We start from the raw sequence: 27,607 nt of genomic DNA on the forward strand, positions 1-27,607 counted from the left end.
ATCCTGGTCAACAAGTTCCCTAAAGACGTCTGTTGTCTTAGATTTAAACTAGGATATAGGGTTTCATATGGTCCCTCCAAACCCTTAGATGTGCTGTACAAATTGGCTATACAAGTCATGTATATGATCCTGTCCCTCCAAATGGCAATAGAAAGAGTGGCAAAATTGGAAAAATTGAGGAAGTTTGCATTAAGCTTCCTGAAATCATCTTGTGATGAAGTTTCCCTTCTCTTTTAGAGAACTACATTTAAATGGTTTATTCTTTTGTATGCATGCTATACTTGTTTCAGCATTTCTGGTATTAGACATGTTGTTGAAACCTTTATCAGATCTGGCTAATTAAACTACTAAAGCTTAAGTAAATTAGTAAAACTGTTTGGCAATTTCCAATTTTTTACCCCAAGAAAGTATTTCCCACTTACTTATACAATTGTACTCCAGTAACTTTATGTCCTAAAAGTAAAACTAAAATTGAAAAAAAACAAAAAAACAAAAAAAAACACTCTTAAACAGATTTTGTCTTAAAAGAATGTGCCTGGGGTTTAAAGGCAAAATCCAAGAATGAGTTCTGGGCCAACCTTGCCCAATAGTAACCATATTGGAATAAGTGTTTCCTCCACTGCTAGTTGAACTCTTTTGAAAGTAGGCATATTTTAAGTACCTCATGTGTCTTTCTATTTCCATTTTATACTGGCCGTTCACACGGCCATCACACAGATAGGCACCTTTATGTGAATCAGAAAAAAGATGGACTAAATTCCTCTTTCTGGGTAGTTGATGAACTATGACAAGGCATGGCTGACAAGCAGAGCACAGACTGAAAATCAGTCCCCACCTCGTCCTGGACCCGACGTCCCCATTTTAGCCACAGTCTACCCACCCATACACAGCAGCCTTGGTCACATGATGCTTGAATACAACCCTTCCTGGAGCTGGCCTCTGTCTCCAAAACCAAACCAAACCTATTCTCAGCTACTCACAAAGTTAATCAGTAAAGCGAAAGATTATTTTCTGACTTAGTAAAGGGAACAACTCATTGGAAGTTCTCTTGCAGCGATGTAACGTTTTATTCCAGCAATCCTCATCAACTGCTTCAGGCAGAAAAGTTGAGTATTGACATTTATTCCAAGGGCATGGAATTTGCTCACCTGGTTTCAGTTCAAGGAGTCTTAATGAGGTACAGAAAAACATTTCCAAGGTTTACCAACTGGTGGTTTTGTTTTCTCGACAGGAAATTTTTTGACGTGATTCTTTTTCATTTTAAATATAAGGAACTATAGGGGGTAAATGGGCAAGGGTTGCACCCTTACTTGTATAAAAAAAACTTTTACTTGTATAAAAAAACTGTTACTTTTTAAGGTAACAGTAAAACATAAGGTAGATGTGCTTTCTAAATTATATTAAAAATTTTTTTTCTAAAAGTTTATAATTAAACCTTTTTTTTTTTTAATTAAACCTTTTTTAACTACTCTAAAATTTTTTGCCATTAAGGAAAACTAATCAATGTGGAACAATCCACTGATTATTATGAAAGCCTCTGATGATACATAATAAATGGTATTTAATCATATGACTATCAGACCAAATCACTGTGAAATGATGATATAGATCAGAAACTCAGGGTAAGCCCTTAGAGAAATGACTAGAACTTGAGTTGGTGTATCTTTTGACTAATCAAACATTTCAAGTTCATCATTATGACTTATTTCAAACTCTACTGCTTGGAACTACAAACACATGTAACATCTTTAGGCAGCAATGGGCTATATTTGGTGAGCTTTAGGAGTTCCTTTTTAAACATTCAATTTTTACCTTACTAGTACATGCTCACTAAATAAAACTGGAAAATACAGGAATAATAGAAAAAAAAATACATTCATGTTTTTATTAACAAATGAACCTCAATCACCTGTAGAAGAAATGTTACAGTTGAAAAAAAGACCAAAAAAATTTAAAAAACCTAATGATACTATTAACATGACTAACCTGGGTAATAAATTAATAAAGAGTTAACGGCTTTCATCATCTCTCCTTAAAAATAGGTCTTCACTTTATAGACAACTACTAACATTTCCACAATAACATTATTTTGTTTTGCCACAAATAATGAAAAATGACTCGTAGTTCTGAGGGATATTTAGCGTAAATGAAACCAGCTGACCTTGAGTGTGTCTCTGTTTGCATCAGGCAGGAGGATGACAAGAAGGTTCAAAGCCTGTAGTTGTTGCTTTCTGGTTGGAAGATCTGCAGACAGATTAAATACATCTGAATGCTTGCCTTTACCAAATACTTCTCTTTACTTTCTTTTTCTGTTTTGCAAGAAAAAAGTTATTTGGCATAAACATCACTGTGAAATGTGAGACACAATGAGTGAGCAGTAAGCCTTGTTGAGAGTGTGTGTGGGGGAGATCAGGAGAAGCAGCTGTTAAAGTAGAGCTTTCTCTTTCTCGGAATGCTCACTTCCAACTGTGAGCGTATGACGGCAGCCTTATGTTTGCAGACACACAACAGTGCTTTGGAAATAATTTTAACTTCTGCATGATAATTATTCCCCAATTAAAAAACAGAGGAGATTGGACCTTTTATAATACAGTGTCAGAGTGCACCTGTAACGGTGAAGCTTCTTTTCATGGTGAGTGAACAAATTATGTGATGTCCATAGTTAAAAGCCTATCAATTCCAACAGGAATATGTAAAACAAAGCCTGGAACACAAAAAGTGCTCGATAAATATTTGTGGAAAGAATAAGAAAACCAATCAGCAATGAGAGAGTTGAAGAGGTACATTATTATTATTGATATTTCCTATTTTCAGTACCCCCACCCCAATAAGTAATACTCGTGGATATCTGGAATCATTCTTGCTTTTACTTCTCGGGGATAAATTTGGTCCTTCAATCCATATCTAAGGACTATATATGCAAAATAGCACAACTTAACCATTAAAAAAATATTTTAAATGACAATTTCAATACTTCCCTAAAAATTCTGAATAAATGATATGATGATATCATTTATGATATCCCTATCCTTAAATGAGATAAGCCATGGGAAACATCTCAATATGACATGCTTTAAGAATAGCTTGGAACATAATGGAATAATATTCAGTCATAAAAAAAATCTGGCCATTTTCAACAACATGGATGAACCTTGACTGCATTATGCTAAGTGAAATAAGATGGAGAAAGACAAATATCTTATGATCTCACTTATATACAGAATCTAAAACAAAAACAGCTCACATATATACAGAGAACAGGTTAGTGGAACAATGTGAACCACCATAGGTATCGGGGTCAGGAGGGGAAATGGCTAAAGGCAGACAAAAAGTACAAACTTCCAATTACAAAATAAGTCAGTCTCAGGGAAATAATGCAAGCATGGCAGCTACGGCTTTCCAGGTGGCTCAGTGGTAAAAGCATTCACCGGCCGATGCAGGGGCCGCAGGAGACACGGGTTTGTTCCCTGGGTCAGAAAGAGCCCCTGGAGGAGGGCATGGCAATCCACTCCTTGTTGCCTGGAGAATCCCTTGGACAGAGGAGTCTGGTGGACCACAGTCCATAGCGTAGCAAAGAGTAAGACACAACTGAGTGACTATGCATCAGACTATGCGTGGCAACTATAGTTACTACTACTCTATTACATACTTTAAAGTTACTAAGAGTAGATCTTTAAAGTTCTCATTACAAGAAAACATTTTTCTATAATTATGAACGGTTACAGATGTTAAGTAGACATTATGATGATCACTTTGCAATGCATGCAAATAACAAATATTGTACATGTGAAACTACTATAATATTATATGCCAATATACTTCAATTAAAAAAAAGAACAGCCTGGAAAAGTTCTGGTTGACACTGCAGTCAGTGCAGCATAATCATTAACAGTGCTTCTCTTTCATTCTCAAAAGTGTCCCAATTTGGAACTTAAAGTCTGGCTTGGTCACTAGAATGTGGTGACAGCATTTTCCCTTTTTTGATGGTCTCTATGACTAAAAGGGATAATTATGCCAGTACATGAACCTCATCAGATCTCTCTGTTCACTGGAAAGGAATTGAGAACTATTCAAGACGTTAATTTGGAGCCTGCCCAAGACCACAAAATGGAAAGACATAAGAAATCTGTTGCCCCCCGACCAATGAAGCAGTCAAATGATTTGCTCCATGTTTCTGCATGACAATTTCAGAAGCTAATTTTTCAGGAAATAATCACAGACTCTGTCACATCTCCTTGTGCTTTTATGATAACTGTTAATCCACAGCTTCTCCAGTAAGTGTTGCTTTTAACACTTGGCAAGAAAAATGTATCAGAGAGCTTACGTGATTCATTCTATTAAAAAATAAATGTGACGTTTCCAGCTTTTAATATAAAATACATACACTGTATTGCTTAAAGGGCACGTAATTAATCCGCACCTGAAGAGATACAGATAGATCTGTTATCTATTTACTCCTAGATGTATATTTATAAAGGAAAAGAAAACGAGTGGTATTTTTTTACTCACTGACATCAATGAGTCAGTGTGTCTACCCAAATATATCTGGTTATATTCTTCACAAAGCAAAATGTCATTAAAGCAATTAATATGGATGGCACTGACTCAACGATTGCTTCAAAGAGGGGTGGCACTTACTCTGGACAGCCTGGAAAGCTTTGAGATATTCTACACTGAGCAGTGGCTGGGGCAGCTCCCGGATAAAGAGCTTCAGCAGGCTGGCGGCATCATGCTGCTTGACACTTTCCCAATTAAAAGTCCCTTCATAGAACTTTGCTTCTAGTTCTTGGCAAAGATTCTGAAAGGCAGAAGAGAGAAAGGGGGAAAAAAAAAAAGCTACCAGTAAGTTGATTTATTTTTCCTTGCTGAGACTGATATACTTCCCACTTCAGAAGAGATACTACCCTTTTGTGGCTTTTTATTATTTGTTTTAATATTTATTTATTAATTTGGTTGCATAGGGTCTTTCGTTGCGGTGTGGAGGCTCTCTAGCTGTGGCTGGCAAGCTTAGCTGCCCACGACATGGGGGATCTTAGTTCCCCAACCTGCGTCCTCTGCACTGCAAGGCTGGTTCTTAAGCACCAGGCCACCAGGGAAGTCTCAAGATGTTACTTTTTTGAAAAGACATCTGAAACTACTAAAGGCCAACACTTCTCTATTACTCAGAAAAATATTCCTTCTCCTACCTCAAGCGTAATTCATCAATGAAAATGATAGATAAGGTCTAGAATTCCAAGACTTTACACATTTTCCAGGATAGGCAAAAAACCTTAAGCAGTAGAGGCTGAAATAAAAGAACAGTTAAAACAGACTTTACACTTGGGGGCTTTACTTAGATACTATAATTTTTCACCAACTTTTAAAAAATTATTTAAAGAAAAAGTCTGTGCTTTATTTAGAAGTGTACATTATGTAACAAAATACTTAATCAATCTATGGACCTAAAGCAAAAGGCCACCTCTGATTAGTCACCTCTGGAAAATGGAAAACCAAATTCCAAAGCAAATGAGGTACGAAAAATACCCCATCTTAAACGTGTAGGCTGTCAGTGACCCAGCCATCCTGCTGCCAGCTGCAAAAAACAGCTGGAGTCCTTGTGGAATTAGAAGTACCTAATTCATTTACCTCAAGGACTCCACAAAATCTGCCAGGCAAATTATTAATAATAAATCAGTTTTGTTTCATAATTACTATTTTCTATATGCTTTTTTACTGTGGCATAAATCCGATTATGTTAGAAACCCTTCCAAGTTTCTGTCACTCCCTTCTAATATTTGAAACTGTTCTCCCAAGAAATGTTGTTTTTCCTATAAGGTAAATTTATTACACTTTCTCTTCCCAACACAATTCCATCCTCTACCCTACTTATTTTTTGTAATTGGTGAAATACACAAAGGCAAACCTAGAAATGGGGGGAAAGAAACGTGAGAGGAGAGAGGGATGAAAGAACGGAGAGGGGAAGGAGATGGGGAGGAAGGGAGGGAAGAAAAGAAGGCCTGCGGAAGAGGGAGAAAGGGAGCGAGAGAACGAAGAAGAGGGAAAAGAGAGGAGGAGGAGAAGGGGATGGAATGGGAGGGAGAGTCCAAGAAATTTGGTGGGGAAGGGATGACAACCCTAAATTTTGCATGTCATCTTTACATTATGTACAAAACAGAGACCAGGTGCCGTATCATTCAGTCTGTGATAAAAGGCTGTGTTGAGCCAGCTGAATCTACTTCATTGACTTCTAAGAAGTTACATATAGTTGAATATACTCCTCTGCCAGCGATCTGGCCAAAATGTGAAATCCACATTACATCCATCTTTGTGAACTAAGGCTTCCCTGGTGGCTCAGAGGTTAAAGCGTCTGCCTGCAAGGTGGGAGACCTGGGTTCGATCCCTGGGTCGGGAAGATCCCCTGGAGAAGGAAATGGCAACCCACTCCAGTATTCTTGCCTGGAGAATCCCATGGATGGAGAAGCCTGGTGGGCTACAGTCCACGGGGTAGCAAAGAGTCAGACACGACTGAGCGACTTAACTTTGTGTACTAAAGTAAACATGTTTATGACTCTCCTGAGTTGGCCATCACCTTTTGCTAATGTGGGACATGAACAGTGATGTGGAAACCAGTGTTCTTGCTAAGATGGGTAGAATGGAGTCATGTAACCGGCTTCTGAGGGACCCTTTCTCTGTTAGAGAATGTATTTCTCGACAGGACTCATCTCCCAATCACACACACTGTCTCTGACTGACTAGTGGTGAAACTGCCACTGCTACTGCTGCTACTGCTAAGTCGCTTCAGTCGTGTCCGACTCTGTGCGACCCCATAGACGGCAGCCCACCAGGCTCCCCATCCCTGGGATTCTCCAGGCAAGAACACTGGAGTGGGTTGCCATTTCCTTCTCCAATGCATGAAAGTGAAAAGTGAAAGTGAAGTCGCTCAGTTGTGCCCGACTCTTAGCGACCCCATGGACTGCAGCCTACCAGGCTCCTCCATTCATGGGATTTTCCAGGCAAGAGTACTGGAGTGGGGTGCCATTGCCTTCTCTGGAAACTGCCACAAGTGTCAGCAAATGAAGTGAGTCGCTTAATCGTGTCCAACTCTCTGCAGCTCCCTGGACTGCAGCATGCCAGGCCTCCCTGTCCATCACCAACTCCCGGAGTTTATCCAAACTCATCCCCATTGAGTCGGTGATGCTATCCAACCATCTCATCCTATGCCATCCCCTTCTTCTCCCACCTTCAATCTTTCCCAGCATCAGGGTCTTTTCAAATGGGTCAGCTTTCCACATCAGGTGGCCACAGTATCGGAATTTTAGCTTCACCATCAGTCCTTCCAATGAACACTCAGGACTGATCTCCTTTAGGATGGACTGGTTGGATCTGCTTGCAGTCCAAGGAACTCTCAAGAGTCTTCTCCAACACCACAGTTCAAAAGCATCAATTCTTCGGCGCTCAGCTTTCTTCAGAGTCCAACTCTCACATCCATATATGACCACAGGAAAAACCATAGCCTTGACTAGACGGACCTATGCTGTCTAGGTTGCCATAAATGGAGTCACACACAGTCGGACATGACTGAAGCGACTTAGCAGCAGCAGCAGCAGCAGGTTGGTCATAACTTTCCTTCCAAGGAGTGTGTCTTTTAATTTCATGGCTGCAGTCACCATCGGCAGTGATTTTGGAGCCCCAAAAAATAAAGTCTGACATTGTTTCCACCGTTTCCCCATCTATTTGCCATGAAGTGATGGGACCAGATGCCATGATCTTAGTTTTCTGAATGTTGAGCTTTAAGCCAATTTTTTCACTCTCCTCTTTCACTTTCATCAAGAGGCTCTTTAGTTCCTCTTCACTTTCTGCCATAAGGGTGGTGTCATCTGAATATCTGAGGTTATTGATATTTCTACTGGTAATCTTGATTCCAGACTGTGCTTCATCCAGCCCAGCGTTTCTCATGATTTATCAGGTTACTCAAATCCGATTAAACTGAGATCACAATGTGGTAAGAGCCATGTAAGCCGAAACTAGTGCTTTAAACTGAAGAAGCTTATCAAAATCAGCAAATGATGCAAACTGTGGAATCTTTGCACAGACCTGGCATTGCCAAGGCCACAACTGGCTAGGAGAGTGTACACCAACCAAGAGTCATTTCTTCCTGATCTAGCTCTAAAGAGCTCATACAGAATACATCTTTAGGAGATGAACAGGGAATATCTCTTCCCTTTATCCTATTTTTTCTTGGATTTACAAATTCAGGAAGACAAACTATTGGATGTGGCCAGTGACTTGTGTTATCTTTTTAGAGCTAGAGCTGAATTTGGAGGATAAGGGTTAAGGAGGTTTTTAATGACTGATAATCAAAAAATTCCCTAGATAAGTTTTCCAGATAGAACTACAATTCCAAGTATGAAGTCCCCATTAAATGCAAATCCCTGGAGAGGCACATTCCATCTACATCATCTGCAGGGTAATTCTACTTAGACCAAGCATTCATTGGATACTGGATTCCCCAAAGCAGGAGTCAGGAACAGAGAAAGGAGGAGGACACACAGTATCCTAGGAAAGTGGGAAGGAAATATCATCTTGAGAAAAAAGAAAGAAGGGGAGTGAGAAAGGGGGTTCCAACTGGAAAGCCTGGGAATCCCCTTGACTCTTTCACAAGCCAGACTCAGGCTACCCTTGGATCCAGTGAGCCAAGGAACTGGGACAGCCAGGAGCGGTTAAGACAATCTCATTTTGCCAGCTCACTACGACTGATAATGTACGGAGACTAATGTCAAGTCCCCTACTCTGCCCACCTGGTGGAGTTTACCATCCTGCCCTTTAAAAAAGAAAAAGAAATAAATCTCACGCTGTTACTCATGCAGACTGTCAGCAGTCCCTTCTTAGTATTTTGACTCATCATGTTCTCTTTCCATCAGCAGGACAGAACTGCTCTTGTCTTCTGCTTGTTTACTTTTGTTCCTATTTTATATCTGCACAGTTGGAGAGTAAAATCATTTGCCTCTTTACTTATTACAGTATTGTTACTGGTAATAGGGTGATTTTGAAAAAAAAAAGTCAAAATTTACAATCATAAGAGACTGTAGAGAAGCTAATATAAACTGAATGTTAAGATGTTTTTGTGTTTTTTCATCTTCTAAAATGGGAAGAAAGAGTGGGGAGGACAACTGAGCTTTGCAGATGCAAAAAGTTTAATTAAACAAAGTTATTTACATGAGTAGAACCAAGAAATCACCTTGATTCGAACAGCAACTCCAGGGATTCTTAAGAGACCTTCGGTTTCCAAACCTCCCTCTTCAATGCGAGAAATCAGCTGTGTATAAACAGAAGGACATTCTGATTTTGGCATTTTAATAGGTACAGTCTCAAAGTTAACATCTCCTTCATACATAAATAAATAAAAATTGAATACAGTGACATGTTAACTGGATTTCACTAAGTTTTGAATGCTGTGGCACAATCACTACTCATCTTTAAGCCAATATATCCCAAAACTTTGGTTGTAATTTGGAAAAAGTTGGGTCCTTTGGAACATAAGTATATAGCTTCACAGAGCACCTGCAATATCCCGAATAGAGACTGACCCATGTTCACTGTTTAAAAGTAACTAAGATGATCCATTTCTTCTGCTTTTTCACAAACATACATTCTGCAATCAAATACATCTTATGAAATTACAGTATTTGCATATTTACACCTCCTTTTCAGTTTGTTCAAAGAAAAAATTGTTTATGATACGAAGGAAAAAAAAAAACTGCTTCCAAATATTCATTTTTAGGCTTTAAGCTTTTGGTGATAAACTTAAATTAAAAAAACAGTTTTGGTACGGGGTTTCTAAATCATACCTGATGAATACACACAGATCTCTAAGTTTTTTTGTTTGTTTTAATAAGACAGAAACCCACAAGAATAAGAAAATGGAGAAATTTCAATGACATAACACCGGAAGCTCGGAAGTGGTTAGTTTCTTGGCAGAGACTTTCAATTGGAATATGCATTCCCTGGGCAGTACACAAAGGATTTTTAGAGGGGTACTTGACTATTTTAGCTTCCCTGTGACTCAGCTGGTAAAGAATCCACCTGCAATGTGGGAGACCTGGGTTCACTCCCTAGGTTGGGAAGATCCCCTGGAGAAGGGAAAGGCTACCCACTCCAGTATTCTGGCCTGGAGAATTCCACGGACTGTATAGTCCATGAGGTCGCAGAGAGTCAGACACAACTGAGCAACTTTCACACTTGATTATTTTAAGGGCTTCCCTGGTGGCTCAGATGGTAAAAAATCCATCTGCATTGTGGGAGACCTGGGTTTGATCCCTGGATTGGGAAGATCCCCTGGAAAAGGGACTGACAACCCACTCCAGTATTCTTGCCTGGAAAATTCCATGGACCGAGGAGCGTGGCGGACTACAGTCCATGGGGTTGCATTACTGAGCGACTTTCACTTTTCACTGACTATTTCAAAAAATCAATTTCCTTGTTCTCAATTTAAATATAAGGAATTGCTAGCATCATATAGGCTTTCCTTACCATCCATTCCCCTCCTTTCACAATAGCCTTCTTCTAAAAGACAAACCTACTTTTCTCTCAGGCCCAAACTTACTATAATACCCTCTGCATACCCTGAGGCACAACATCTTCCAGACTGCCAAAACAGTATAAAATTTTAATTTTTTTTTTTTTCAGAGAAACCTCCTTAATGATTTACCAAGGCTTTATAAATAACATAAAGCTTACTATTTTCCCCATGCTTATAAAAATGTCTATTAGGAGCAAAGCATTGCATCATGAATGACGTCTTTTGACCTTTATCTAGATGTTCTCAAGTACGATTTATTATAGCACATAGACACTGGAAGAGGGCACAAATATCCTCCATGACCCCACCTCTTATATCCCTGGATTATGGCCAAAGTCTGTACTAATTTCGACTTAGTCAGGTAAGAACAAAGCAAAGAATAGTCTCCCAAGTAGTTATTATTGACTGAAAATAGAAGCACTGAATTTCAAAAATTCAACTGGAATGATTTTTGAGACATTTTTCAAGTTACACTGGATAAAAACTCAGGGGGAAAAAAATCTTTAAATGAATTATTTTAGATTAGATGAACATTATTCAATAAAGTATTTAAAATTAAATATATCAAATAATACCATGTAACATTTATTCAACATACAAGCAATTTGTTTTATTTCATCTTATAAAATGTTTAAAATATTCTATTAACAAAAAATAAAATTGCATGCCAGTAGCTGGATCAAATTAGTTTTTAGCAGTAAGACGAATTTTGCTTTTATTGAATACACAGGCAATACTGATGATTTCTAAATAACTGAACAAGAATAATTTTTACATTTTTATGTTTTAATGTTTTTTATTATTCTCTAATGCTGAATACTAGCATTCAACAGAGAATGTATATATACACTGTCATTATTCTCATTATTTCTCACTTTGAGAATAACATATTTTAGCTACATTCTATTGTCATTGTTAAAATACAAATAATACTTTATTATGAAAATATGATTTACTAATTTGCCAGAATTTTGCCATAGATAAAAGTTAAGAATATTTCTATTTCTCCAGTGCTTTTGGGAATATGGTTTCAACAGTGTGTTTCTAAGGTGTGGGGTGGCGGGCGGGTGGAGTGGCATGGGGAACCAGATACAATTTATAGATATTAGATAAGCTTTGTTAAAGTCTCTTTAAGGTATATTTCTCAATAACTGAGAAAATATAATCTGTTAAGACTGATAATAAAAATTTTTGCAAATCAGTGGTTTTCAATTCTTTCATTTCAATAAAATTAAGGGAATACCTAATTGCATTGTCAGCTGATAAAAAAATACTTTTCGGAATAGATCACGGTGATTTTTTTTGCTTATCATTCAGAGGGGATACAAACAGATGAGTGTTATCTAACAGAAAGCTCTATATATTCTCTTTTATTTAATATATGAACCCCAAATCTTTAAGGCTCTTATCCAAAGATTTCAAACTGGTGGGTAGTCTGAGTCTCTAAAAAGTCTGAAGAGACCAAAAATGTAAACTAACTAAATACGAAAACAATGTCAAGAGAAAATGATAGGGTACTGGATGCAATCCGGAGTCTGACCAGGAGGCAATACTGACTTCTGTTGGGACCAACGCTTGCTCTTAGCTGATGTGATAGTGAATCTGATGTGTCAACTGAGCTGGGCTAGAGTACCCAGCTATTTAGTCAAACACCAGTCTAGATGTTGCTGTGAAGGTGTTTTTTAGATGCGATTAACATGTAACCTGTAGACTTTGAGTAAAGCACTACTTTCCATAATGTGAGTGGGCCTCATCCAGTCAGCTGAAGGCTGTAAGAACCCAGACTGAGGTTCCCCAAAGCAGCACAATTCTGCCTCAAGACTGCAACACAGAAACCCCACAGGAGTTTCCGCCTGCAGAATTTGGACTTGACCCTGAAATGTTAACCCTTGCCTGTGTTTCCAGCTTGCTGTACATAATTCAGACTTGACAGGCCCCACAATTGCAGAAGCTAATTCTTTAACATATAATAAATCTCTCTCTCCCCCTGACCCCGAGAGAGAGACAGATGCTCAATAAATATTATTGAATAAGTGAATGAAGGAAAGCGTGTGTGTGTGTGTGTTTGTGTGTGTGTGTGTGTGTGGCTGCATGTATCTCTTTCTCTCTCCTCCTCCCCAACACACAGTCATTCCTTCATTTACTTAATAATATTTATTGAGCATCTCTCTCCCAAAGAGAGAGAGAAAGAGAAATCTCCTATTGGTGCTGTTTCTCTGAATAGCCCCAATATACTGGGAAAGGGTTCTACTGAGATCCATGCTTTGTCCATCCGCATAAGTAACTCACACCATTTACTGCCATTAAAAGAACTTGAATCTATGGTCTCCATTCATAAGCATCTCTCTGGTTATCACAGACATCACGAACTATCCACACAGACACAGGTTCTGCAGGCAATGACGAGAGGAAGCTGGTGAGTAGAACAAGCTGTCTACAGCACAGTCCACCAGGAGAAACACTGAGACACAGGTTTGGATGTAATGGTGATTATGAGGAATGAAGAAATCAGAGCTTAGTATTAATAGGTAAGATAGTAAATGACTGGCTTAGAATAATGGAAGAATTGGTGCAAAGTAGATTAAGCTTAAGTATTAAATGGCTTTGTTGAGCCAAACAACTGAGAACATTACTACTGCCATTCTTGCTACCCATGAATTTTCAGAAACTGAGATGCCTGAGCTGTTGCAAAATCTGCGTCTTGGGTAGCCCACAACTGATGTGACTAGCCTTCCTCGGGGGTATTCCCTGTCTTTTATCCAATGTAATCTGTGTTTCTGAACAATGATGGCTCAGAGGTTAGACTGAAACTTTTATATTGTCATAGATAATCCCCTTATGAATAATTGAGTGTTGGCTACACAAGTGACTTTATAGTTTAGCAATCATTTTCTAATTCTACTTTATGGTTTCTTTGCCTACTTTGGAAGAAGGCACTAGTAAATTAAATTGGACATCCTCACTGTAAATAGGAAAGCTTGGAAAATACATACAGGCATAAAATATTCATGAGGATTCAATTCCCTAGAAATTTACCAGCAGTCCCCACTCTTATGTATTATAGAATTGAAATCTCAATTATACAAAGCCAGCTAATATAAGACAGGAAAATGATGCCAGGTAATCACAGTTACAAGAAATAACACTGAAAGCATCACCATGAAATAAAAATTATGAGTCCTTGAAACAAATCTGTTTTCTGAATAGAAAAACCAAAGCATAAAATAAAAGAGCATATCAATTGGAAAACTATACTATAATAGTATGAATGCAAAAACAAAAACAAAACACCATTATCTCAAGTATGCTGTCTCCATGCTGACCCATTTGAGCCTACTTACTTTTTGAAATATCAAGGGTATTCGAGTTCCTGGTACTTTCTTCTGATCTTGTTCTAACAATACTGTCAATGGGACACAAAAAAGGCCAGAATCTGCAAAAACAACAACGAAATCTCTTTACTTTCATCAACCTATGAAATATCAATGCAAAAATGTTAAGGCACCAGATTCCCGATATTGTCATTCAATCAGACAACTATATCAAGCATCTAAGTGGGTGACATTGCCTACCAATTAGGTAAACACAACTTAATTGGAAAATTCTGGCTCCACCTTATAGAGCAATCTAGCAAGCAAAGACAACTGAACTAATTATTACAGATCATCACCAAAATAATTAGAAAAGTATAACTGTTACAAAAGAGAAATAGAGTGCTAGGGGAATAGGCAAAATATGCAAATAATTTACTAAATGTAATCAAATTAAAAGTTCTCACTTAAAGCAAATATCACTCATCTCTTTCATATTTAACTGACATGCAACATTCTATAATATAGCAAAGTATAAATATTTGCTTTTTGGAAAATCAGCCAAGATTATGAGCTTGCTCTACAAATGTTCTTCTTTAGAGAACACAGTAGATACTTGGTCTTTGTGAATTTAAATTTGTTTTTTTATATATTTGGGAACAACTCCAGAAGACATGACAGGTAATAATTTATAATTTTTCTAAATTAAAATTATATGCTTTCAGTCTGATGTAAGTATAGCTTCTATCCAGCACCTCCTACCCCACACCCATCACTGAGTGAACAGTTACAACAAAAAAGTGTAACACACATCATCAGGGAGATATAAATCATCTGTGAACAAGAAAAGGGGGATTATCCCGTGATATGAAAACAGACATTGGAAACTGTGACATTCAGAATAATGTCAGTAACCTAGTAAATAACTTTTAATTTAGGAATTAAGAAAAGCATAATCTTTAAGCATATCAAATTCTACTTTATAACATAAATATCTTAGATAAGATACAAAAATATAAAAAAGGTGGAAAGAAAATCTATTTTATTAATAGTGTTACTTTTAATGAGAATGGCTTAATATTTCTCTGTCTGGTAGGAGGCAATTCTGAGATAAAATTAAAAAGGCCTCTCTAAGTCACTCTGAAAGTCTTGAACACTGAGTCACAACTATTTTTTTTTTCACAATTATTTAAATTAAAATTTTATTTTTTATCTGGAGAAGACTTTGTGATGAGCTTTTGAAAAAGCATCTGAACTCTTTATCCATAATGGACCTGTGGAAAACCAGAACTGTTTGACTCAGAAATTCACCATCACAAGCCTTAAGCTAAAATACTCACTCAAAGGAACTAAACACAGAACGGGGTCTTCTGGGGCCCAGCATGGCAGAGAGGACTTGAGGGAAGGTACACTTCAGTCCTACAGAGAAATTGCCTCTAAAACTTACATCAGGTGAATACTTGTCTTTGCTAACGTTACCATAGCAACTCAATAATCCCTATTCTTGGTTTTTCTTTAAGAGATATCTTTAAAGTTAAATGAGATGTCAGAGATTCCTAAATAGTATAGCTTTATCAACAGAAAATTAACTGGATTTTCAGATGAATAAAATCTTGGAAAAAAAACAAGAACTGAGGAGGTGTTTGTTTTCTATCATATTATTAAAAAAAAAAAAAAAAACAGCCTATTCATATAATGGGGAAAGCAAGCTGATTACAAAGAAAAAAAAAACTATGCATACACAAGAGATGCACAATTTAGAGATATTATATGCCAAAATCACGTTATTGTCTTCAAAGAAGGAAGAATATTTTTTGCAAAAGAGTTAAAAGTAGATTGTAAATGAACAAAGGGACATACTACTAACTGCCTGTGCATTTGCTATCAAATAAATAAAGCAAAAATAATCGATGAGAATTAACCATATTAATGTCAGTTGTCAAGATCCAGTCTTAGAAATAAGTATATGTACCAAATGTTGTTTTAAATACAGCTTTCAAAGGAGAGAGCATTTAAGAATCCTTGATAAGAATTTCCTTTTTTTTTCCATGGTAATTAAATATTTGATTATGCCTTTATCTCCTATAATATAGGAGACAGATTTATCAAATTACAAAAATTTTAGAATCCTAACTTTAGATGTATTCATGTGCAGATTATAGGCAATTTGTTATGTATGCATTTCCCACACCCCAGAAAGGATACTTCTAAAAAGCCAAGCTCATTCTTACTAGCTCAGGAGTAAATCCAACTGGTTTTTGTTTCAAAATTACCTTTTGTTTTGATTTTCACAGCTTTCTGTTGTTTCAGTTCGATACCCAAGACATCATAGAGGGCAGTCAGCTCAATTAGGGCTAAATGGCAAACTTTCTTCATGTCCTGGGGCGCTAGGTCACCAATCCTGGTGGTGCCTGTTTTGTCTTTTGGCACTCTGTAAGTCTAAAATAAACATCATTAATGCAGTAAAGGTTTACAAGACCTAACCCCTTTTTAATGAAAGATGACAAAATTATAACTATGAAAAGAATTCATTCTCAGAGTGGTGACAATGAAAGCCATGGAAGAATTTCTCCAGCCAGAATGAAGAGCAATCCTGTCTTAATGATGATCCCAAACCTGCAGGGAGTTAATATGTGAAGTATGACAGACAGCAGAACCAGACCATGTACTAGGAGTGTGAACATCAGTGGCCAAGAGGACAAAAGAGACAGTGAAACAAAAGGAGAAAACAAACAAACAAGTTAACTGACCTTTAAGAACCAAGAAAAAGTACAAGTCAAGACAAACTGTGAGGAGGAAGACACAGGAGGTGAGAGAAGAGTAGGAGTAACCACTAGTGCATGCCAGGAACATTTTATCTACACTATTATTAATTGTCATATATATATATATAAGTATGGCATTGTATTGATATAGATAATATTATATATTCAGATATATGATACCCAAATAAGGCAGGTACAAAAGGACTGTGCAGCACTGGAGAGAAGGGGAGAGCAGAGGGGAAACCAAAAGCAGGGACTTTAGAGCCACCATGTATCAGTCATCTAACTGCTAATTCACTGTGTATGACTTCTGGCAATTCTTTAACCGATGCTTTTTATAAAATGGACATGCAAAAACCATATCCTAAAATAGCAGTTCTCAAAGTGAGGTCCAGGGAACCATATAGGTACCCAATACTCTTTTCAAGGAATCTAAAGAGGTCAACTTCCACCTCCAGATGTTCAAGCTGGATTTAGAAAAGGCAGAGGAACCAGAGATCAAATTGCCAATATCTGTTGGATCATTGAAAAAGCAAGAGAATACTAGAAAAACATCTACTTTTGCTTCATTGATTATGCCAAAGCCTTTGACTGTGTAGATCACAACAAACTGGAAAATTCTTCAAGAGATGGGAATACCAGACCACCTGACCTGCCTCCAGACAAATCTATATGCAGTTCAAGAAACAACAGTTAGAACCAGACATGGAAAAACAGACTGGTTCCAAATCAGGAAAGGAGTAGGTCAGGGCTGTATATTGTCACTCTGCTTATTTAACTTATAAGCAGAGTACATCAGGGGAAATGCAGGGCTGGACGAAGCACAAGCTGGAATCAAGATTGCCGGGAGAAATACCAATAACCTCAGATACGTAGATGACAGTACCCTTATGGCAGAAAGCAAAGGAGAACTAAAGAGCCTCTTGATGAAAGTGAAAGAGGAGAGTGAAAAAGTGGGCTTAAAATTCAACATTCAGAAAACAAAGATCATGGCATCCAGTCCCATCCCTTCATGGCAAACAGATGGGGAAACAATGGAAAGAGTGAGAGACTTTATTTTCTTGGACTCCAAAATCACTGCAGATGGTGATTGCAGCCATGAAATTAAAAGACGCTTGCTCCTTGGAAGAAAAGCTATGACCAACCTAGACAGCATAGTAAAAAGCAGAGACATTACTTTGCCAACAAAGGTCCATCTAGTCAAAGTTATGGTTTTTCCAGTAGTCATGTATAGATGTGAGAGTTGGACTATAAAGAAAGCTGAGTGCAGAAGAACTGATGCTTTTGAACTCTGGTGTTGGAGAAGACTCTTGAGAGTCCCTTGGACTGCAAGGAAATCAAATCGGTCAGTCCCAAAGGAAATCAGCCCTTAATATTCATTGGAAGGACTGATGCTGAAGCTGAAACTCCAATACTTTGGCCACCCGATGTGAAGAACTGACTCATTGGAAAAGACCTGTTGCTGGGAAAGATTGAAGGCGGGAGGAGAAGGGGATGACAGAGGATGAGATGGTTGGATGGCATCACCGACTCAATGGACATGAGTTTGAGTAAACTCCGGGCATTGGTGATGGACAGCGAGGCCTGGTGTGCTGCAGTCCATGGGGTGGCAAAGAGTTGGACACGACTGAGCAACTGAACTGACTGAAGAGGTCAACACTATTTTAATAACACTAAGACATTATCTGCCTTTTTCATTCTTATTCTCTTATGGTGTACAGTGGAGTTTTTCAGAGTTTTTATAAGAAATGTGGTATTGCCAACAGACTGAACACAGAAGCAAATATGAGAATCCAAATGACATCAACTCAAGCCAGACATTAGAGAGTTGTGAAAACGTAAAACACCAATACAGTATATTAACGCAGATATATGGAATTTAGAAAGATGGTAACGATGACCCTATAGGCAAGACAGCAAAAGTGACACAGATATAAAGAACAGACTTTTGGAGTCTGTGGGAGAAGCGAGGGTGAGATGATTTGAGAGAACAACATTGAAACGTGTGTATTACCATATGTGAAACAGATCACCAGTCCAAGTCTGAGGCGTGAAACAGGGCATGCAAAGTCAGTGCACTGGGACAACTCTGAGGGATGGGAAGGGGAGGGAGGTGGGAGGGGGGTTCAGGACGAGGGACACATGTACACCCATGGCTGGTTCATGTTAATGTATGGCAAAAACCACTACAATATTGTAAAGTAATTAGCCTCCAATTAAATAAAATAAATAAATAAAAACAAACAAAAATTTGCTTTGGAAAAATGACTATTTTTAATGAAGATATTATTTATGTTCCCCATAATATTATATTTTAAATGGATTAATGGTTTAAATTTTTTTCAATTTTCATTTATAATATGGGCTTCCTTGGTGGCTCAGATGGTAAAGAATCTGACTGCAATTTGTTTTAGAAAATACAACTTTTTCATAAAAATGTTATTTATGCTTACCATAATAATAAATTTTAAATGGATTAATAGTTTAAATTTTTCTATTTTAATTTATATCATGGTAAATATCCATAGATATAACTGACATAAAGAAAAGCACCCTATGCTCCTCCCCACTACACAGACAGTACTTTTAATTAATCATCAAGAGAAACTATTCCTTAGACTACTTATTTATATTTCAGAGCTCAAGAGCACAGTCAGTGACCAACTTCCACAGAACTCAATCCAAAGAAATTCTTTACATTCCAAAATCACTTTGTACCAGCCTTCTTCATCTCCTCAGTCTTCCAAGGAATCATAGCTTCCGTAGAAATCTGTTTACGCCTTCTTTCTTAGGCCAGCCAGAGCAAACAGAGAGAGCTGCAACCTACAGGGAGACAGTGAATGCTCCAACAATACGAATCACAGATTCCTGGCCAGAAGGCCATGCATCTGAGCTTTCACCAAAGCACTGCAAGGTGTGGCAGTTATTCTCCTCAACACCAATATCTGTCCTGACTGATTAGACAAAAGCTTTGTGAAGTCCTCAATAATTTTTTCAAGAGTCTGTAGGGGTTACAGGACCAAAATGTTTGAGAGTTACCATCCTAGAACATTTCCTAAAACCTACAACTTTTGGCAATTTAGCAGCTAATTCCTTTCAAGCAAACTCAACTCCAAGAGAGAATCTTCTATAGTTCATTGTAGAACCTTTGACAGAACCTTTAGAATCTGCTATATTCTCAAGAGAGTCCACTATAGGAGAAAAGAGATAATTCTTCTATTTTTGTGATACAGTTTCCCCATAAAAACATTAAAAGAACAACAGTATCCTTTTCATATTATTATGAAAAGATATTATTCATATTCAGCCTTAGTGAATTTTCAGCATAATTTCCAAGGTCAATAGTACAGTGCATAGGAGTTGAGAACATGCAGACAGGTATCACAGTTTTTCTTTTAACTATTACTGCAAGATAAGACAAAAATGGTAATACTCATTCTGATAAATAGTTTTTCATTTTATCCTGCAAAAGTTCCAATAAGACAAGTATTATTACAGCATATTCTACATGGGGAAACTGAGGCTCATTAAGAGACTAAAGTGAAGTGAAAGTGTTAGTTGCTTAGTTGTTCTGACTCTGTTAAACCCCATAGTCTGCAGCCCTCCAGGCTCCTCTGTCCATGGGATTTCCCAGGCAAGAATACTGGAGTGGGTTGCTATTCTCTTCCCCAGGAGATCTTCCTAAGCCAGGGATCAAACCCAGGTCTTCAGCATTGCAGGCAGATTCTTTACTGTCTGAGCCAATGTCCACATAGCCAGTGACATAAGGAGTCAAATTCAGATCTTTTAAATCCTAAATTCAGTAGTCATTCTGTTCTGCTCCACTTTCCTCATGCCCCGCAATAGGCAGGGAAGAATCTAGGTTGATCAGTATTGATGTATGATGTAGGACATGAAACCCTCAAGGACAGAAACCATGTCTTAATCACCTCTGTACACCCACTGCCCCACAGCCCTGACACACTGCAGGTGTTCTGTCTCCGTGTATACAATGAATGAAGACACACACCCAACAGGGAGAAAAGCACAGAATCAAGCTCAGTGAGGGGTGGGGTCACTGGCTTGATGCTCCCCCAATTTCCTGTGATTTGTACTGAGCTTCATTTTCAAATCACACAAAACTATCCTCATTTTCTTCTCGCCTGGTCCAGAGTTCTAATTGCTTTGTTTTCTGAAGGACTGAACCAATACTATTTACCAACCATTTATTTTAAAAAAGAAAAAAAAAAAAGTCCTACATGCTTCATTAAAATCAGTTGCATCTGGTCTAATAAGCCAAATACATGTAATATAATTATTTAAAGCATTACCCAAGGTAAATGTTTAAAGAAACCTGAAATATTATTCATTCAAACATTTGATTTACCAAGCAATATGTCATGAGCTTTATTTATTTATTTATTTAACAATGTACTTAATGAAAGGAGTTAGTTCTTTATCCCAATGTTTAATTCATAGCAGGAGTTTTAAATATTTATGAAGTTTCATGTCATTTTTGTTTAGTTAATAGACTGGATGGTTCAGTTCGTTGGCTAAGAGAAGGCAGTGCAATTTCAGCAAAAGGAAATCTCTTCACCTTTTGAAAAATGTGCTTTTAAAAGGGGAGTGAAATAACATTTTTCAAAACATATAAGGTCATTGGCTCCCATGTGTCACCATAAATTAATCAGGCAACTCTCCCTGGGTGCACCCTCTTCTGTAAGCTTTGAAATATGAGGGGCCCGTTAGAAACCTTACCAGTAATGACATACTTGACTTTTTCACTCATCAAGTCACTCTAGCCTCAACTCTGAAAGCAAGAGAATCTACTCTTACTTGGTCAATTTCCACAGATGACTTCTTATCACCTGCTAGGAAATTCATTTCTTACCTAAGATTTTTCCATGTGTAAAATGTGATTTTATTAAAGTATTTCACTCACTGTCAACCTAGAGAACCTAGAACGTTTCTAGATAAATGAAATTTTAGGAAACTTTCAAATTTACAGTTTTTAAAAAGAGTTTTTAATGGCAAGGAATAATCATAATTTAAACTTTTCTTGACAATTCAAGATCATGATCCTACAGCTATCTCACACATTTGTACACAAACGTGTGTCTGTCTTAGGTTCTCATTCTCCTTACTCTATCCCAAACTAACATTTCTTTTACTGTCCTTCTGCTTCCTCCAAAGTTTCATTTTCTAGCAAACTCCCAACTTGGGCCTCCACGCAAGCCTGTGGCCTTCAGTATGCATAAAGCTTTGTTACAATACAAGCAAAGTTGCCATAAAACATGAATTTACTTGAATTAAACATAATTCAGTAAGAATCCAAAATACACTGAATAAAGACAAGAACTAATACAGGCTTCACCATAGTTATCATTTCAATACTATGATCTTAAAAATTTCTAAATAAACTCTTATTGTTTTTAGTCTGCCAAGATAGGATAAAGGAGTGCTATTTCTCCTTTATTTATTTCTACAGTAGAGATGAACTCGACATACCAGAATCTTATTCATGTAACCTCCCAAGCTATCCTGAAGTTGTCAGTAGCATCAAAACAAGGACACGTCTAAGTTAAATGAACACATACCTTTAGGGCACATGTCATCAGGATCTTCCAGAAAAAATTCCAGCTTCAAAAGATTAGGCAGTGAAGCCAAGACTTACCATGCACCTCCTAATCTCTCTAACTATGAAAGGAGAATCATAATATCTATTTCATAGAGATCACTTGATAAATGAGCAAAGTGATTATACAGCATACTTTCTAAGATATTATGGGTACACAAAACATAATATGTAATAAGCTAAATTTTCATCCTAACACACATTAAAGTTATAAAACCTGATCTCCAAATTTAAGAGGAGAAATTTGAATCTGCTGAGAGATCATAAAGAATTAACAAAGACTGCTCAATGCCGTAAAAAAAAAGAAGCAAATACAAAATGAGGTCAACGAAGAACAATGTATTACATAAAACACACTGCTTATTCACAGAAGCAGAAGACCATGGAGTAGAAATGGAAATTAAGGTTTTATCTGCTTAGACTCTCACCTCAGAGTGAGGAATATAAATATTTACCTCACCAACCATGTTTATGACTTGTAGAAAGCTTACAGTATGCTTTCCAGAAGATATACAAATAAGTAAATGGTTGTATAGATAAACTGATGCATATATACATAAATAAATTCATGGGTACACTGACAATAATTATCAAAAGCATGGCATCTTAACAGTTTAAAAAACGATTTTATACATTTTATTACTGTAAGTTTGAAAACAGGATAGCGCTAACAGTAAAGCTAGATATGAGCTAGACCCCAAAGGATGGGTTAAGGATGATAAACAGAGAACAACAGAGGGGTAGAAATGGGAAGGTCACTTTAAGCTTGAGGCAAAACATGAATAAAATCTAGAAAGTAGGTGAGCAAAAATCAGTTTGTTAGGCAGAGAATAAAGTGAGAGAGGAAGTTTTGTCTTTAAGTTTCTGAAGTAGAAATGAATTCCTTTTATATTCCACTGTTTGAATTAACAACTTAAAAGTCAACAGTGTCTTCATCTTGTTTAATTAGACTACTTTCACTTAACCTCCCTTCCATCTGTTGAGATATAGAAGACCATCACTGTCATTTACTTATCTGTCACACAGTGTGGCAAGTGGGAACTTAGTTCCCAGATCAGTGGTCAAACTCACGCCCCCTGCAATGGAGAAGACTATTACTTGTAAAAGATACTTTTGCTAAGGATGGGCTGGGAGCCTGATTTATCTCTTTAGGCCACATGATGCATACTCCTTTACTTTTCCCACTAGGCATGAAAATAGATCCTTAAAAATTTTTGATAAAGCCTGGAAACAACCTAGAAGCCCATTGTCAGATGACTGGTTGAATAAATTGTGATAGAGCTTCATAACATGGCACAACATATAAATAAAAAAGAATGAGAGATATTTTTCTATGCTACTATGGAGTGATCTCCAGGACGTACTGCCAAGTCTAAGTAAATAATCAAGAGTGTATCTATCTAAGAATGGAAGGATAAACCATAAAATTAAAATAAAAAGAAATTGACCTGTAATGTAAATTAACCTGTAAAGGGGAGGGAGAGAAGAGGGTGATGGCTCAGGAATGGAAGTGAGACTTCTAATACACCTTGTTTTTAATTATGACCTTTGGACCACTTAGATAATTCACATGTTTACAAAACACAATTAAGTTTCAACAAAGCAATCCCTAAACATTCAATAGAAAATGAAATTAACCAACCGGGTATGCAGTGAGTGGCATAACCATATGGAGAATAACTATCCTAAACAACCTGAAGCAGACTAATTTGATTATTACAGTCCTTTTGGGATAAAACCCTAAGGATACAGCCAACTGAGGAAAAGAAAACAAGTTTAAACTATTTTTTGGTTATCATATTGTTGATAGCAGTGTTACTATTTCTATTCTGAGAATGCTGTGCAGTAATAAAGGATAAAACACACAAGTAATTATGTGATATTCTAATTATATTATCTGCTGTATCCTCAGAACCACTATTCTCAGCATGGAAGAAAGAAGATACAGATGTACTTCTGTCTTTTGTAAAGGCTTTAACAATAATCAACTCAGAGAAGGGAACGTTCCTAGTATCCTGAACACAGTAACAAAAGTATATTTCTACTAAGTAGAATCAGTGTTTCTTGAGGAAATAGATAATTCTAGGTTTGGATCTATGAAGTGACGGGACTAGATGCCATGATCTTAGGTTTTTGAATGTTGAGTTTCAAGCAAGCTTTTTCTCTCTCCTCTTTTCACCGCCCCCCCCCCCCGCCCCCATCAAGAGGCTCATTAGTTCCTCTTCACTTTCTGCCATTAGAGTGGTATCATCTGCATATCTGAGGTTGTTGATCTTCCTCCCAGCAATCTTGATGCTACCTTTTGATTCATCCAGCCTGGCATTTCACATGTTGAACTCTGCATAGATGCTAAATAAGCAGGATGATAATATACAGCCTTGTCATCCTCTTTTCCCAATTTGGAACCAGTCAGTTGTTCCATGTTCAATTCTAATTGTTGCCTCTTGACCCGCATACAGGTTTTTCAGGAGACAGGTAAGGTGTTCTGGTATTCCCATCTCTTAGTCAATGAAACAGAAGTAGACGCTTTTCTAGAATATTCTTGTTTTTTCTATGATTCAACAAATGTTGGCAATTTGATCTCTGATTCCTCTACCTGTTCCTAGCTTGTATATCTAGGAGTTCTCAGTTCACATGCTGCTAAAGCCAAGCTAGAAGGAATTTGAGCATTACTTTTCTAGCATGCGAAATGAGTACAATTGTATGATAGTTAGAACATTCTTTGGCATTGCCCTTCTTTGGGATTGGAATGAAAACTGCCTTTTTCCAGTACTGTTATGACACATTTGTTAACATATTGAGTATAGCACTTTAACAGCATCATCTTTTAAAATTTTAAATAGCTCAGCTGGAATTCTGTCACCTCCACTAATTCTGTCCATAATAATGCTTCCTAAGGCTTACCTGACTTCAACTCCAGGATGTCTGGCTCTAGGTAAGTGATGGCATCATCATGGTTATCAAGGTCATTAAGACATTTCTTATATAGTTCCTCTTCTGCTAGCCCCTTATCATTGCTGTTCTTTATCATGCCCATCCTTGCATGAAATGTTCCCTTTATATCTCCAATTTTCTTGAAGAGATCTCTAGTCTTGTCCATTCTACTGTTTTCTTCTATTTCTTTGCATTGTTTATTAAAGAAGGCCTTTTTATTTCTCCTTGCTATTCTCTGGAACTCTGCATTCAGTTGGGTAGATCTTTCCCTTTATCCTGTGCCTTTCGCTTGTCTTCTTTCCTCAGCTATTTGTTAAGCCTCCTCAGACAACCACATTAAAAACAAAACAAAACTAAGATCATGGCATCCAGCCCCACCACTTCATGGCAAAATAGATGCGGAAAAAGTGGAAGCAATAACAGATTTTCTTTCCTTGGCTCCAAAATCACTGTGGACAGTGACTGCAGCCATGAAATTAAAAGGCACTTGCTCCTTAGAAGGAAAGCTAGGAAAAGCCCTACATAGCACATTAAAAAGCAGAGATAACACTTTGCCAACAAAGATCCGTATAGTCAAAGCTATGGGTTTTGTCATGTACGGATGTGAGAGTTGGACTATAAAGAAGGCTGAGCACTGAAGAGTCGGTGCTTTCAAACTGTGGTGCAAGAGAAGATTCCTGAGTCCCTTGGACTGCAAGGAGTTCAAACCAGTCAGTCCTAAAAGAAATTAACCCTGAATATTCATTGGAAGGACTGATAAGCTTCAATACTTTGACCACCTCATGTGAAGAGCTGACTCACTGGAAAAGACCCTGACATGCCAGTAAAGACTGAAGATGAAAGAAGGGGCAGCACAGGAGGAGATGGTTAGATGGTATCACCGACTCAGTGCACATGAATTTGAGCTAACAGAGGAGGACAGAGGAGCCTGGTGTGCTACAGTCCACGAGGTCACAAAGAGCTGGACACAATTTTGCAACTGAACAACAAGAACAACAACATGTCTGGAACAAAAAATATGCTAAAACACACGAGAAATTATCTCTAGAGTCATGTCATACATGAGTTAAGGTATTATTTTTACAAGCAAATTAAAACAACACTAGTTGGTCATTAATGAAAGGTACTAGGGAATCTAAGAAAAGAAGAAAAAAAGAAAACTGGTAAATGAAAGTAAGAAGTAACCCTTGAGAAAGTTTTTAAGAGAGATATTCAAATTAATAAATGTATTTATTAGAACATGATTTTATAACCATTAATAAATGGATATAAGTACTGATCAGCAGCTGCTGCTAATTTCACAAACAAGAAAGACAGAATTTTATATCTCTTGCTACATGATCACAAGAAGTAATCTTGACCAAAAAAAAAAAAAGAGCATGAATCTGATAAATCTAGAGTCAACCAATCTACAAAAAAGAGAAGGACATGGGAACAGAATTAGAAACTTAATAAGCAGGCTTCTTCAACAAACAAATTCTGAGAGAAGGAGAATGGGAGGAAAGAAGTAAAAAAGGATAGGGGAAAAGAACTTAATGAAGAGACAGAGGGAGGCAGAGACAGAGACACACTGCCAGGAGGAGGAAGGAAGGGAGGGATTAAAGCCGCTTGAAAAGCACTTTCAACCAACTCAACCAACTGCAACGCATGAACCTTATCTGGATTCTGATTCAAACAAACTGTAAAAAAAAAATCATGAAATTTGCAATACAATATGAAATTTAATATTTAGATATTTGAAATTAAGAATTGCTAGCATTTTAAATAGGTACAATAATAGCAATATGAATTTAAAAATAACCTTTTATCTTGTAGGGAACTGCTTGGGGGTGTGCATAGGACAGAACTAGTCATGGGTTAACGAATGTTGGGGCTTGGTGGGGGGTTCATTATACTATCCCTATTAGCTTTTATGTATGTGAAATCTTACAAAATAAGTAAGTGTATTTTTAAAAAATATAAGATATTCGGTATCAATGAAAACACTCAGTACACAGAGGTTGGTTTCTAAATACAATATGCTTCTGAAAAAACAAGGGTTCCTTGAAGAAATAGATTCTTCCTAATCTGAGGGGAGAAAAGTACAAGGTGAGCATAGAACATCTTGTACCAGAAAGCAAAGGAGTGAAACAAGGAGTACATGTTCAAATGGCATAGGAACCAGCTTGAAGGGCTGCCTTTCGTCAAACTTGGGTAAACTTAAACGTCAAAGAAAAACAGTAATGATTTATAAAACACTGAATGAAAAATGGAAGCTTCTGCACAGTGACATTCAAAAATAAAAAGAGAAAAGGGAGGAAAAGCAACTATCGCAGAAGATTGCCAGCTAGTCAATATAGAAGGAATAATAAAATTAGAAGAATCACCACTTCTCTAACACTAGTCTGTTTTTTCAGGTAAGGATCACAAATGCACGGTAAAGCCA

General features: G+C 37.3%; 1 protein-coding gene across 5 annotated transcripts in view; it reads right to left on the reverse strand.

Moving 5' to 3' along the window:
- Positions 1-27,607, reverse strand: part of ARHGAP18 (Rho GTPase activating protein 18) — a 203,258-nt gene that overhangs the window by 22,398 nt on the left and 153,253 nt on the right. For all 5 annotated transcript variants that reach the window (XM_086316439.1, XM_086316437.1, XM_086316436.1 and 2 more), the window contains exons 6-10: positions 16,143-16,308; positions 13,900-13,991; positions 9,218-9,295; positions 4,639-4,798; positions 2,162-2,244 (exon numbers count right to left, since the gene is read on the reverse strand). In XM_086316439.1, the coding sequence (XP_086172565.1) occupies positions 2,162-2,244; positions 4,639-4,798; positions 9,218-9,295; positions 13,900-13,991; positions 16,143-16,308 (579 nt within the window). The remainder of the gene's footprint in view (positions 1-2,161; positions 2,245-4,638; positions 4,799-9,217; positions 9,296-13,899; positions 13,992-16,142; positions 16,309-27,607) is intronic.

The sequence above is a fragment of the Bos grunniens genome, chromosome 9 (genome assembly GCF_055505025.1).
Source record: "Bos grunniens cultivar Pamir isolate PY7600 chromosome 9, Bosgru_T2T1.0, whole genome shotgun sequence".
In the NCBI taxonomy this organism is placed as follows: domain Eukaryota; kingdom Metazoa; phylum Chordata; class Mammalia; order Artiodactyla; family Bovidae; genus Bos; species Bos grunniens.